Source organism: Amblyomma mixtum, chromosome 9 (assembly GCF_055824585.1).
Source record: "Amblyomma mixtum isolate Tamu chromosome 9, ASM5582458v1, whole genome shotgun sequence".
Lineage (NCBI taxonomy): Eukaryota > Metazoa > Arthropoda > Arachnida > Ixodida > Ixodidae > Amblyomma > Amblyomma mixtum.
In genome coordinates, this window is record NC_143020.1 from 117,716,803 (window position 1) to 117,729,176 (window position 12,374).

General features: G+C 48.6%; 1 protein-coding gene across 1 annotated transcript; it reads left to right on the forward strand.

Annotated features, from left to right (window-relative positions):
* Positions 1-946: 946 nt before the first annotated feature.
* LOC149330923 (uncharacterized) lies at positions 947-5,720 on the forward strand. The gene is made up of 3 exons (XM_089559515.1): positions 947-1,003; positions 1,830-2,015; positions 5,438-5,720. Exons 2-3 carry the CDS (start codon positions 1,837-1,839, stop codon positions 5,718-5,720), a joined length of 462 nt encoding a protein of 153 aa, XP_089415641.1. The 5' UTR covers positions 947-1,003; positions 1,830-1,836.
* The last annotated feature ends 6,654 nt before the right edge of the window (positions 5,721-12,374 follow it).

A 12,374-nucleotide genomic window follows, 5' to 3' on the forward strand; every position in this document is an offset into this window, starting at 1 on the left:
AAAGGAACAACGCAACAATCAAGACAACGTAGAAAACGGCAGCAGCGCAGGTTTCCAGCTGAGCGCCTTTGTACATTGAAAGAATTGAGCACCTGCGTATTTTGATGAGCACTGAGGAAAGTAATTCGTTATTGTCCCCGTGCAGCCTCTGTAATACGTCGTTTTCTCAAGCCACTGAAGTCATGATGGCGCACGCCTCAGCTTTCGGGGCTTTTTTGAGTGAGGCTAACGTAGATAACTCCGTAAAGATAACGACCCAGTGTGGCTGTCCGGTTGAGTCGTGGATGGGCATCTTCGGAATGGCAACGCAGAGTGAAAAGTTTGCCGGAGTGCGACACTGAACGAAGTGATGTCCTTTGAAATGGTTATTGAAGCACTGGCTTCTCTGTTCTACGCAGGTGCGGAAGCTAAGTAGGTGTGTCTTGAACTGCATTTTTTTTCTAGGTTTGTGAAGCGTGTGGTTTGCTTCTATTCTGAAGCAAGTCTCCGGAAGGCAGATGCATCATGATTCACCAAATAGCATGTGCCGCTTGATGAACCTTATCGGACCTCGGCGCTTTTTGCTTGCTCCTAAATCGTGTCTTAACCAACCAATTGCCAATGAATAATCGCTTATACACTGCTCACGAAGGCGGTTACGGAACCAGCTGGTGTCTACCTTGGTGTCTGTTTCAGGGCTGTTGCCGGGAGCTGTAAACCTAACGATGGAACTTCATGCAACCCTCCTGACGAGGTCCTCTGCGTGTTCGTCGGCGCCAAGAAATCGACACCAGGCCTGGCACCAGTTCACCGAAGGATGCCCGGCGCCACCCGTTCCCCGTCTACGACAGGCCCCTGGGCTTCCCTAGGCGTCGTGGTCCTTTCAGTTAGCGCCTATTCGTCTGGGCCACAACTGTGACCTTTGGTCGGATCCCAACTTGCGGTGGACCCATGTGCCCATGTGACTGGCAGGCCTAGGGGGCACTCCTCACAACCAGGAAGATCCACGACATCTGTACTCAAGGTGGTTACAAACAGCTTCATCTTGTTCATATTAGTTTTAGTTGCATGCTCATTTCGTTCAGCCCCGCCGCGATGGCTCAGCGGCTTTGTACTCGACTGCTGAGTCCAAGGACGATGGTTCGATTCCGTACTGCGTGATGTGAGTACGCATTCATGAATCCAAGGTAGTCGAAATTGATCCTGATCCCTCCACTACGGCGCCGCTCGTAACCCATGCCGCTTTGGGATATTAAATTCCGGATACTATACCGTACCATGCCATACGGCCGGCGCGGTGGCTCAGTGGTTATGGCGCTCAGCTGCTCACCCGAAAGACACGGTTTCGATCCCGGCCGCGGCAGCCGAATTTCGACGGAGACGAAACTCCAGAGGCCCGTGTAGTGTGCGATGTCAGTGCACGTTAAAGAACCCCAGGTGGTCGAAATTTCCGGAGCCCTTCACTACGGCGTCTCTCATAGCCTTAGTCGCTTTGGGACGTTAAACCCCATAAACCAAACCAAACCTAAACCATACGATACCGCACCACACCACGCCACGCCACGTAACGCCCTACCATACACTACCATACCATACACTATCATACCATACACTATCATACCATACACTATCATACCATACACTATCATATCATACACTGTCATATCATACACTGTCATACCATACACTGTCATACCATACACTGTCATACCATACACTGTCATACCATACACTGCCATACCATTTCGTTGACTGCATTTCATCTCGCATGAAACAGAGCTCGCTTCTTGTTGCCCAGCACATGACTGGAAAGATTGCGTCGCTTAGCGACCTCTACACTTTCTGTGCAGGTGTAGCATGACGAGGCGTACCTGGACGAGGTGGTGCTGGCGCAAGTCAACGCTTGGGAGAAAGTCACGTGTCCTGCTAAGGAACGGCAGCGCACGCTCAGTGCACCTTCGAGAAGTCTGCCGCCTTTCCGTGGAGAAGTTCAGGCACCCCGCCCGTGAAGTCAAGTCAGCCATCCCGCCCGCAAGGTGAGGAGAAAAACTGCTACAATCAAATTACGGGACAAGGCTAAACCGGATAGCCGTTTAGAGGCCACGTCGGCATACTGCCCTAGGCGCATTTCGAGACTCTTTTCGAGCAGAAGACCATGAGGCGAAAGATGTTTTACCAGTTTGTGAACAAAGTTATAGGCGCCTACGCTCGTATTTGCAGCGTAGATTTAAAACTGCACTGATTCCAGCCAGTGTTGCATAAAAACCTCAGTCTCGACCAACCAATTTATTGGTCACTACTAATTTATTGATCCCTAGGTTAATTCATGACACGCCTGTATCGACTGCCTTGCCGAATGCGTATTGGAGGCGTAAAGCGCCGCGTCTCTGCCGTTCCTGCTATTCCTGCGTCTCCGCCGTTAATCTCGGAAGCTCGAGTTCACCTATTGGCCGCGATAGTAAAAGCTTTTGCCGATTCGGAAGGCAGAGAGATTTAGAATAACAGACCCAATCTTTTAGGGGCCCCCTATTCCCACTAAATACGATGGTCTTGAGGTAAATTCTCGCGAAAGCTTCAGGGAGAAGTGATGGACGATTTATCATGGTTTGGCAAAATGCGAGGTGGGCGCTTTAGAACCGCGGTTTCCTGTATAGGCTCGGTCAGGGGTAGAAAACTCAGGTTAGTTTCGGTTTCAATTACTTCAGCGCACCTAGTGACTGGAAGAGCTCTTATTCTTGAAATTGTATGATTGCTGCCCATGGAAGTGGTAGCGATAGGCAGCGGTGTAAAAAAAAAAAAAAGCAGCGGTGGTGGCCGTACTGTCTGAGTGACCGCGATACAAAGCTATGCTATTTTTTCCGTCGGGGGTGGTTCGAATCGCACTCGTGGGGCAATTTTTTTTTCTGCTAGTTATAGTTACCACTAGGATACGACGCTCTAGTTGGCTTTCCTTCGGCCGCTGAGGGAGGAATTGGCACTGACCTCTGTATTTGTTGGACAATGGTGTATACGGAAGTTTCCCACCCTGGACTCGGTTTTCAAGGTCAAGCCAGCTTCAGACAAAGATCGGCAAAATCGGTGAGTGGAGGACTTAGTACTAGAAATGTAGTTCAAAAGCGTAGCTTTTTGGGCTTGTTGGTGCATGATCATAGCGATATAATAGCGCAGATTAAGACAGGACACACGAAGAAGCGCTCGTGTTGTTCGTGTCTTCTTCGTGTGTCCTGTCTTAATCTGCGCTATTATATCGCTATGATTAGTACTAGAGCACCAAAACCTAGAGAGGACACTTAAGCTCCGCCTTAAGGGCATGACGAGATAGCGTTAAGGGGTTAATTCGCATATATACAGAATTACTTTACATTCATAGATTACTGGGAGTCTTCGTAGCACTTCTAACAGGTCAGACGACGCAAGCTTTAGCTTCGAATAAACGCTCTTCGTTTTCCAATAACTAATTTTTCGCTGTGCTGCTGATCCTCTGAGCACAAGGTGGGTGGCCGCCCAATGACCGCGTAGTACATATATTGATCTGGAACTCGTACGTTGCTGTCCGCGAATGAACAAGAGGGCAACCCGACTGTGGCAGCTCCATTGCTGAAGCTTTCGAATTTGTTTGGAAATCGCCGCCACGGATATCTGTCAAGTCCGACTGCCAAACTAATTCTCAAATCCCATTCGACTCAATGATAATTCAATAGAAATTAATCTGCGTGGTACTCATAAAATGGGTGAAAAATACACATGTACCACACGTATTATATGTTATGATTCGCTTCAGGATTATCTCCTTTAATCTCTCGATATGACACAGGCAATAGGATATGAGTCAATTAAATTGGTGCATCACAATAATTTTTTTACTCATTTTTTTTTTTCAAATCAATTGCAGAGTGGAATGAATTGCCGAAGTGTGTAGTGAACAGCCCAAATGTAGAAACGTTTGTTGATAATTTGAGAGCCTTTTCTATGTGAAACCCTTGTCTTTTTGGTTTCATTTTTCGCATCATCGTTTGCTCTTGTATGAAGTTCGTGCATATCTTGTTTTTTCATTTGTATCTGTGCTCATGCCCGTGATCATGCCTGCTTGGAGTCGAGCGACTCTGCAGTATTAAATAAATAAATAAATAATAAATAAATATCGCGGCAAAAAAATTTGTTTGGTTGGCCAATGTGGCCAATTTCTAAAATAGGCGCGGCCTATGTTGGCAGAACGGAGGTCAACGTGGGGCAGTGTGTGCTGTTTTCAATATCGGTGATGTATACGTTGGAGGAACGATCGGCAACGTTGGCCAATGTAGAAAGCCTTTTATATCTTTTATGACACCGCCATTGTTAGACGACCATGGGAACCTTGGGCCTATATCGGTAAAGCGGTGAACTGGCATAACCAATGTTGGTGTGCCACTGGAAATTCTCGACCTATAGAGGGGCCCTATACGTCAATGACCTGCCGATATTGGACTACTGCTCTATGTTGCCTGCGAACGAGCTCAATGTGTTGCCGTTTGTTTTATTGTGTTAGAATCCCCTCGTCGCAAAAATATGTCCAGCCCATCGTCTGAAGCCTCGTTCGACAGTCTGCAAATTCAAGGCGGGGAAGCGCCCTGTCCACTTTTAGGGGAGAAGTCGAGAGATATAGAAAGCAGAAGACGGAAAGATGGTGGAAGGCAATGGGTGGTGGGTGAAAAACCGGACAGAGGGGAGTTCTTGGGAGAGGGACGACAAAGAGAGGCCGGGAGGTGACGGGTGGGAGGATGAAGACAGTGGGAAGGCGCGTCGTGTCATAGTGAGGTTGCTGCATTGGATGGGCTGAGTGGAGCTTGGGCACGGCGTGTCAAGCGGTGAGTGGCGGACTGGATCACGCCACTCTCTCGCATGGTATGAAACGTCAGCAGCAGTGGCTAATTCATCCGTGGAAAACATTAATGCTAACGCATACCATGCTCCTTAAATCGCATTGAACACCTCACATAATTTTTCTTTAACATGACAAAGCCTGGATGTGGCACTCATCCTCCTCTTAAACTTCCACGAATCCAGGAGCGCGGTACTCTCTGAAGGGTTTGTTTTCTGAGAGCATTAAATACGAGCAAAGAAACTGGCGTCGTAGGCCACCATTCGTCACTTAGAATACGCCTCCCAAATCACTCCTGCATAGCCGGATTCTCACCACCCGATTTTGAGCATTAGCTCTACTGGTCACGTTTCGAGCCTCCGAGTTATGCTGACTCCACAGAAAGAATCCAAGAATATGATGCTGTCACATGATGCAGCGTTTCGTACCGCATAAACTTACTAGTTAAGTTAGTTTAGCTCAGGCATTCCAACCAACGGTCTGGGTGTGTTAACACTCGATATTCGACCGCTGCCTCAGCGTCGGCTCATTTTTTTTTTTCGGTTGGGACCTGATGACTCCATTACCAAGTATACCCCGCACCTTGATTTTCTTCCCCAGTGCCTGCGACCACCCACCGCAGCGTATCCTGCTGGAACGCCTGACAGAGCTCACCGCCCAGCCTCGTGCACGCACAGACAAGCGCCCCAACGGCTCGAGGCAGCGAACAACTCCAGTGTACACCGCCTGGAGATCCCTTGTGACAGCGTCTGCACTCTTTACCGGCGTCGATGGAACGCCACGTAGCGACCCTTCCCAGAAGACTCCAAGAAGACACGAGCCGCAGACGCACTTAGCACATGACTTGCATATTTCTGGTGGTGGGGAGGACATAGCCTATTAATGTTTGTAATAAACTGTTCGTTATAAGCCTCGTCTGGCAGCGAATATTCGTCCACAGACGTGCTGCTCGCTGACCACCAGTAACCTCTAGCATGCCGCGGATAACGCAAAGAAAAAAAACTCATGATGTGGAAATGGCGACAGTCCCCTCCGCGTGAAAAATAATACGATCTATAAGGAGAACTGGCCCCCGATACTGGCTTATTGTAGCTGTAAACTATATTTTCAAGTTTACAGCTAACCCCCGACTAAGCTGACTCAGCCGCTGAAAAGTTTTGGCCCTGCACGGTGTTGACTGTAGGTGATCATGCCCAGTGCCGAAACTGCGCGTGACAGGAGATTGTATGCTGCACCAACGAAGTAGGTATGCTGACTACTCAGCTGGTGCCTCGATGCCTTCGCTTTCACCTCAAGTGGTGCTCATATTTGACCCCACCCGCTGCGTTACCTAGCGCGACAGCCTCAAAAGGAGAGAACGGGTTAACCGGGACCTTCTGTAACATTGCTTTCTTCCCAACGACAGAAAAGTTCTATGGAATGTATCAATTATCATGAGTATTTCACTGCTTCTGTCGTTTTAAGCAGCGCGGATCTGATAATACGTGCAAAAAAAAAAAAGCGCCGGAAATTCTTAGAAAAAATAAACGGGGCTATATAAAGCTCCCTGACATGAACAAATGCCTCATATCTAGAAACTGCTCACGATCAGCAAGTGCCTCCTGAAAGAGTTCGCTCTGGAGTTTGCAGCATCCGTCAGGAACGCAACCTCACGGCTTACGTATCCCAATAGGGACAACTGCGCAAAGGTGAGTTAACCAGGCCTTCTCTCGGGATTTCATTGCTCCCTAGGACAGAAAAGCGCGGATCACACACCAAATACCGCTTCTTTAACGATTAGAAACTGTGTACTCTGCGATGTCCGAGCACGTTAAAGAGCCCCTGGTGGTTAAATTTCCGTGGCACTTCAGAACGGCGCCCCTCATAGCCTGAATCGCTTTGGGACGTTAAACTCGCGTAAACCATAAAATCAGTGTCTCCCGTTCGACTGCAGCACTGCATTAAACATACGACAAGCTGTCGAAAACAATGGGAAATGGAAGTGGGCCAAACGAAGCTCCCTGAGATGTAATTGCTCTAAGCTGCCCTCTCTCAAAGCCCCTAACAGATCACGTATGAGTCGTTAAATCTCGTACGGTGCCCGGATCAACGTTTTTAGGGATCTAAAAACGTTGGCCTGGATGCCATCGTTTCAGCCCCCGGATGTGTGGAATTCAGTGCACGGATGACTGGAATTCAGTGTCCGGATGTTGGCTCTCGGTCTCTGCGTGACGTCACCACACTGCCGCCAACAGGAGCTAAAGGAATTTCATGCTTAAAAACGCCGCATATGTCGAAACTGCTTGTTATCGGCTAGCGCGAGTTCGCTCCACAGCTTGCAGCATCCGCCTGGAGCGCCACCCCTCGGCTTACACAGCCCAATAGGGTGAAGAGCGTAAAGGTAAGTTAACCAGGACTTTGCTCAGGATTTCATTGCTCCCTAGGACATGAAACTGAGGACCACACAAGAAATACCATTCCGTTGCCGAATAAAGTCTGTGCGTACGGCTACTTAACGGCGGCTCTGGGTTAAACATGTGAAAAGGTGTGGAAATTATTGCAAGAGGAAGTAGTTAAAATAAAGCTTAATGACATGAAAAAACGCCGCATATGTCGAAACAGCTTCTGATCGGCTAGTGTTTTCCGGAAGAGCTGAATACGCGAGTTGGCTCTAGAGCTTGCAGGCTCCGTCTTTACCGCCATCTCTCAGTTTACACAGCCCGATATCGTGAAGAGCGCAAAGGTGAGTAGATCGGGACTTTTCTCGGGATTTCATTGCTCCCAAGAACCGAAAAATGCAGATCACACTTGCAATAAAATTTCATTAGAGATTAAAATCTTCCTAAATACGGATTCTGTGGCAGCGCCTCTGCGTTCAATACACGACCAGGTGTCGAAAATTCTGAGTGCCGCAATTCCTGGCAAACAAAACTGGTCGAATAAAGCTTCATCACAAGAAAAAAATTACCGACGATTACATTACTTCCTAATGCGAAATTTGAACGCAGCAAATAAGCTGTTTCACCTTTTCGATAGTGAGTCAACCCCAGCTGCGGAGTTGGTTTCAGGGACAACGCCGCCGATGCCGACACAAACAATATGATACCCTCGCTTCCGCAGCGCTAAGAACCAGGTCTAGCCGTGGGAAGGTGGTCACGTATTCGTCGACGTGCCGGGGCCTACGTGAAATAACCGGCGCGTCGGCAACTGAAGAGCACCCTATCCGCCACACAAGAACAGGGGGGGGGGGGACCCTTTCCTCCTCTTTCTGCATGGCGGCGACGGTGCTCTATGCAGCCACGTTATCTTGACTCTCTAGCGGCGTCAGCGGCATCCAGCGGTATCAGTCGGTCGCTGCTAGCGCTGGGGGGATGAAAGGGGGGCGGAGCTGGTTACGAGGCCGACGAAAACGCCGACGACGACGCGAAACCCAGGAACGGACGCCAAAGAGCTGCGCTCTAAAACGACGGAAACGTCAAAACTGCTCGTGATAGGCGAGCGTCTTCAGTGGAAGTTCAATGGGCGAGCTCGCTTTTAAGGTAGCGCCAACCGTCTGCGGCGCCACCTGACGGGAAACCCAGCCGAATAGCCTTTAACACTACTTTTACTAGGCCTCCCTTTAGGACCTCTCAGTTCGACTCGTAAACACTGAAAACTGCCATTTTCCACTGGGAGCCAATTTCTTTAATCGTGAATTTCTCGCTTCCTATGCGCTCTTTGGCCTCGACTCTTGATTGAATACACGCAAGGCAGAGTGCCGCTGGTTCTGGGAAATAAAACTGGTCGAATAATGGTTCACGTAAAGAAATAAATACGGAAACGACAAAACTGCTCGTGATCGGCGCCTGTTTTTAATGCAAGTTCAATGGGCGAGCTCGCTTTAGAGGTTGCGCCAACCGTCTGCGGCGCCACCTGACGGGAACCCCAGCCGAATAGCCATTAACACTAGGTTTACTAGGCCCCCTATTAGGACTTCTCGGTTCGACTCGTAAGCACTAAAAATTGTCATTTTCCACTGGGAGCCAATTTCTTTAATCGTGAATTTCTCGCTTCCTGTGCGCTCTTTGGCCTCGACTCTTGACTGAATACACGCAAGGCAGAGTGCCGCTGGTTCTGGGAAATAAAACTGTCGAAGAATGCTTCACGTAAAGAAATACAGACGGAAACGTCAAAACTGCTCGTGATCGGCGCCTGTTTTTAATGCAAGTTCAATGGGCGAGCTCGCTCTTGAGGTAGCGCCAACATTCTGCGGCGCCGCCTGACGGGAACCCCAGCCGAATAGCCATTAACACTAGGTTTACTAAGCCTCCTTTTAGGACTTCTCGGTTCGACTCCTAAACACTGAAAACTGCCATTTTCCTGTGGGAGCCAATTGCTTTAATCGTGAATTTCTCGCTTCCTGTGCGCTCTTTGGCCTCGACTCTTGACTGAATACACGCAAGGCAGAGTGCCGCTGGTTCTGGGAAATAAAACTGGTCTAACAATGCTTCACGTAAAGAAATAAAGACGGAAACGTCAAAACTGCTCGTGATCGGCGCCTGTTTTTAATGCAAGTTCAATGGGCGCGCTCGCTTTAGAGGTATCGCCAACCGTCTGCGGCGCCACCTGACGGGAGCCCCAGCCGAATAGCCATTAACACTAGGTTTACTAAGCCTCCTTTTAGAACTTCTCCGTTCGACAAGTAAACACTGAAAACTGCCATTTTCCTCTGGGAGCCAATTTCTTTAATTGTGAATTTCTCGATTCCTATGCGCTCTTTGGCCTCGACTCATGACTGAATACTCGAAAAGCAGAGTGGCGCTGGTTCTGGGAAATAAATCTGGTCGAATAATGCTTCACGTAAAGAAATAAAGACGGAAACGTCAAAACTGCTCGTGATCGGCGCCTGTTTTTAATGCAAGTTCAATGGGCGAGCTCGCTTTAGAGGCAGCGCCAACCACCTGCGGCGCCACCTGACGGGAGCCCCAGCCGAATAGCCATTAACACTAGGCTTACTAAGCCTCCTTTTAGAACTTCTCCGTTCGACAAGTAAACAGTGAAAACTGCCATTTTCCTCTGGGAGCCAATTTCTTTAATTGTGAATTTCTCGCTTCCTATGCGCTCTTTGGCCTCGACTCATGACTCAATACTCGCAAGGCAGAGTGCCGCTGGTTCTGGGAAATAAATCTGGTCGAATAATTCTTCACCTAAAGAAATAAAGACGGAAACGTCAAAACTGCTCGTGATCGGCGCCTGTTTTTAATGCAAGTTCAATGGGCGAGCTCGCTTTAGAGGTAGCGCCAACCGACTGCGGCACCACCTGACGAGAGCCCCAGCCGAATAGGCATTAGCACAAGGTTTACTAAGCCTCCTTTTAGCACTTCTCAGGTGGACTCGTAAACATTGAAAACTGCCATTTTCCATTGGGAGCCAATTTCTTTAATAGTGAATTTCTCGCTTCCTAGGCGCCCTTTGGCCTCGACTCTTGACTGAATACACGCAAGGCAGAGCGGCGCTGGTTCTGGGAAATAAAACTGGTCGAATAATGCTTCACGTAAAGAAATAAAGACGGAAACGTCAGAACTGCTCGTGATCGGCGCCTGTTTTGAATGCAAGTTCAATGGGCGAGCTCGCTTTTGAGGTAGCGCCAACCGTCTGCGGCGCCGCCTGACGGGTGCCCCAGCCGAATAACCATTAACACTAGGTTTACTAAGCCTCCTTTTAGGACTTTTCGGTTCGACTCGTAAACACTGAAAATTGCCACTTTTCTCTGGGAGCCAATTTCTTTAATCGTGAATTTCTTGCTTCCTATGCGCTCTTTAGCCTCGACTCATGACTGAATACTCGTAAGGCAGAGTGCCCCTGGTTCTGGGAAATAAAACTGGTCGAATAATGCTTCACGTAAAGAAATAAAGACGGAAACGTCAAAACTGCTCGTGATCGGCGCCTGTTTTTAACGAAAGTTCAATGGGCGAGCTCGCTTTTGAGGTAGCGCCAACCGTATGCGGCGCCACCTGACGGGAGCCCCAGCCGAATAGCCATTAGCACAAGGTTTACTAAGCCTCCTTTTAGGACTTCTCGGTTCGACTCGTAAACACTGAATACTGTCATTTTCCACTGGGAGCTAATTTCTTTAATCTTGAATTTCTCGCTCCCTGTGCGCTCTTTGGCCTCGACTCTTAACTGAATACACGCAAGGCAGAGTGCCGCTGCTTCTGGGATTTAAAACTGGTCGAATAATGCTTCACATAAAGAAATAAAGACGGAAACGTCAAAACTGCTCGTGATCGGCGCCTGTTTTTAATGCAAGTTCAATGGGCGAGCTCGCTTTAGAGGTAGCGCCAACCGACTGCGGCGCCACCTGACGGGAGCCCCAGCCGAATAGCCATTAGCACAAGGTTTACTAAGCCTCCTTTTAGGACTTCTCGGTTCGACTCGTAAACACTGAATACTGTCATTTTCCACTGGGAGCTAATTTCTTTAATCGTGAATTTCTCGCTTCCTGTGCGCTCTTTGGCCTCGACTCTTGACTGAATACACGAAAGGCAGAGTGCCGCTGGTTCTGGGAAATAAAACTGGTCGAATAATTCTTCACCTAAAGAAATAAAGACGGAAACGTCAAAACTGCTCGTGATCGGCGCCTGTTTTTAATGCAAGTTCAATGGGCGAGCTCGCTTTTGCGGTAGCGCCAATCGTCAGCGGCGCCACCTGACAGGAGCCCCAGCCGAATAGCCATTAAAACTAGGTTTACTAAGCCTCCTTTTAGCACTTCTCAGGTCGACTCGTAAACATTGAAAACTGCCATTTTCCATTGGGAGCCAATTTCTTTAATAGTGAATTTCTCGCTTCCTAGGCGCTCTTTGGCCTCGACTCTTGACTGAATACACGCAAGACAGAGCGCCGCTGGTTCTGGGAAATAAAACTGGTCGAGTAATGCTTCACGTAAAGAAATAAAGACGGAAACGTCAGAACTGCTCGTGAGCGGCGCCTGTTTTTAAAGCAAGTTCAATGGGCGAGCTCGCTTTTGAGGTAGCGCCAACTGTCTGCGGCGCCGCCTGACGGGAGCCCCACCCGAATAGCCATTAACACTATGTTTACTAAGCCTCCTTTAGGACTTCTCGGTTCGACTCGTAAACACTGAAAACTGCCATTTTCCATTGGGAGCCAATTTCTTTAATCGTGAATTTCTTGCTTCCTATGCGCTCTTTGGCCTCGACTCTTTACTGAATACACGCAAGGCAGAGTGCCACTAGTTCTGGGAAATAAAACTGGTCGAATAATTCTTCACCTAAAGAAATAAAGACGGAAACGTCAAAACTGCTCGTGATCGGCGCCTGTTTTTAATGCAAGTTCAATGGGCGAGCTCGCTTTTGAGGTAGCGCCAATCGTCAGCGGCGCCACCTGACGGGAGCCCCAGCCGAATAGCCATTAACACTAGGTTTACTAAGCCTCCTTTTAGCACTTCTCAGGTCGACTGGTAAACATTGAAAACTGCCATTTTCCATTGGGAGCCAATTTCTTTAATAGTGAATTTCTTGCTTCCTATGCGCTCTTTGGCCTCGACTCTTTACTGAATACA

Coding starts and splice junctions, on each gene's coding strand:
- LOC149330923 (XM_089559515.1), top strand. CDS start 1,837: ATGACGAGGCGTACCTGGACGAGGTGGTGCTGGCGCAAGTCAACGCTT. Junction 2,016..5,437: donor TCAGCCATCCCGCCCGCAAG/GTGAGGAGAAAA, acceptor TTTCTTCCCCAG/TGCCTGCGACCACCCACCGC.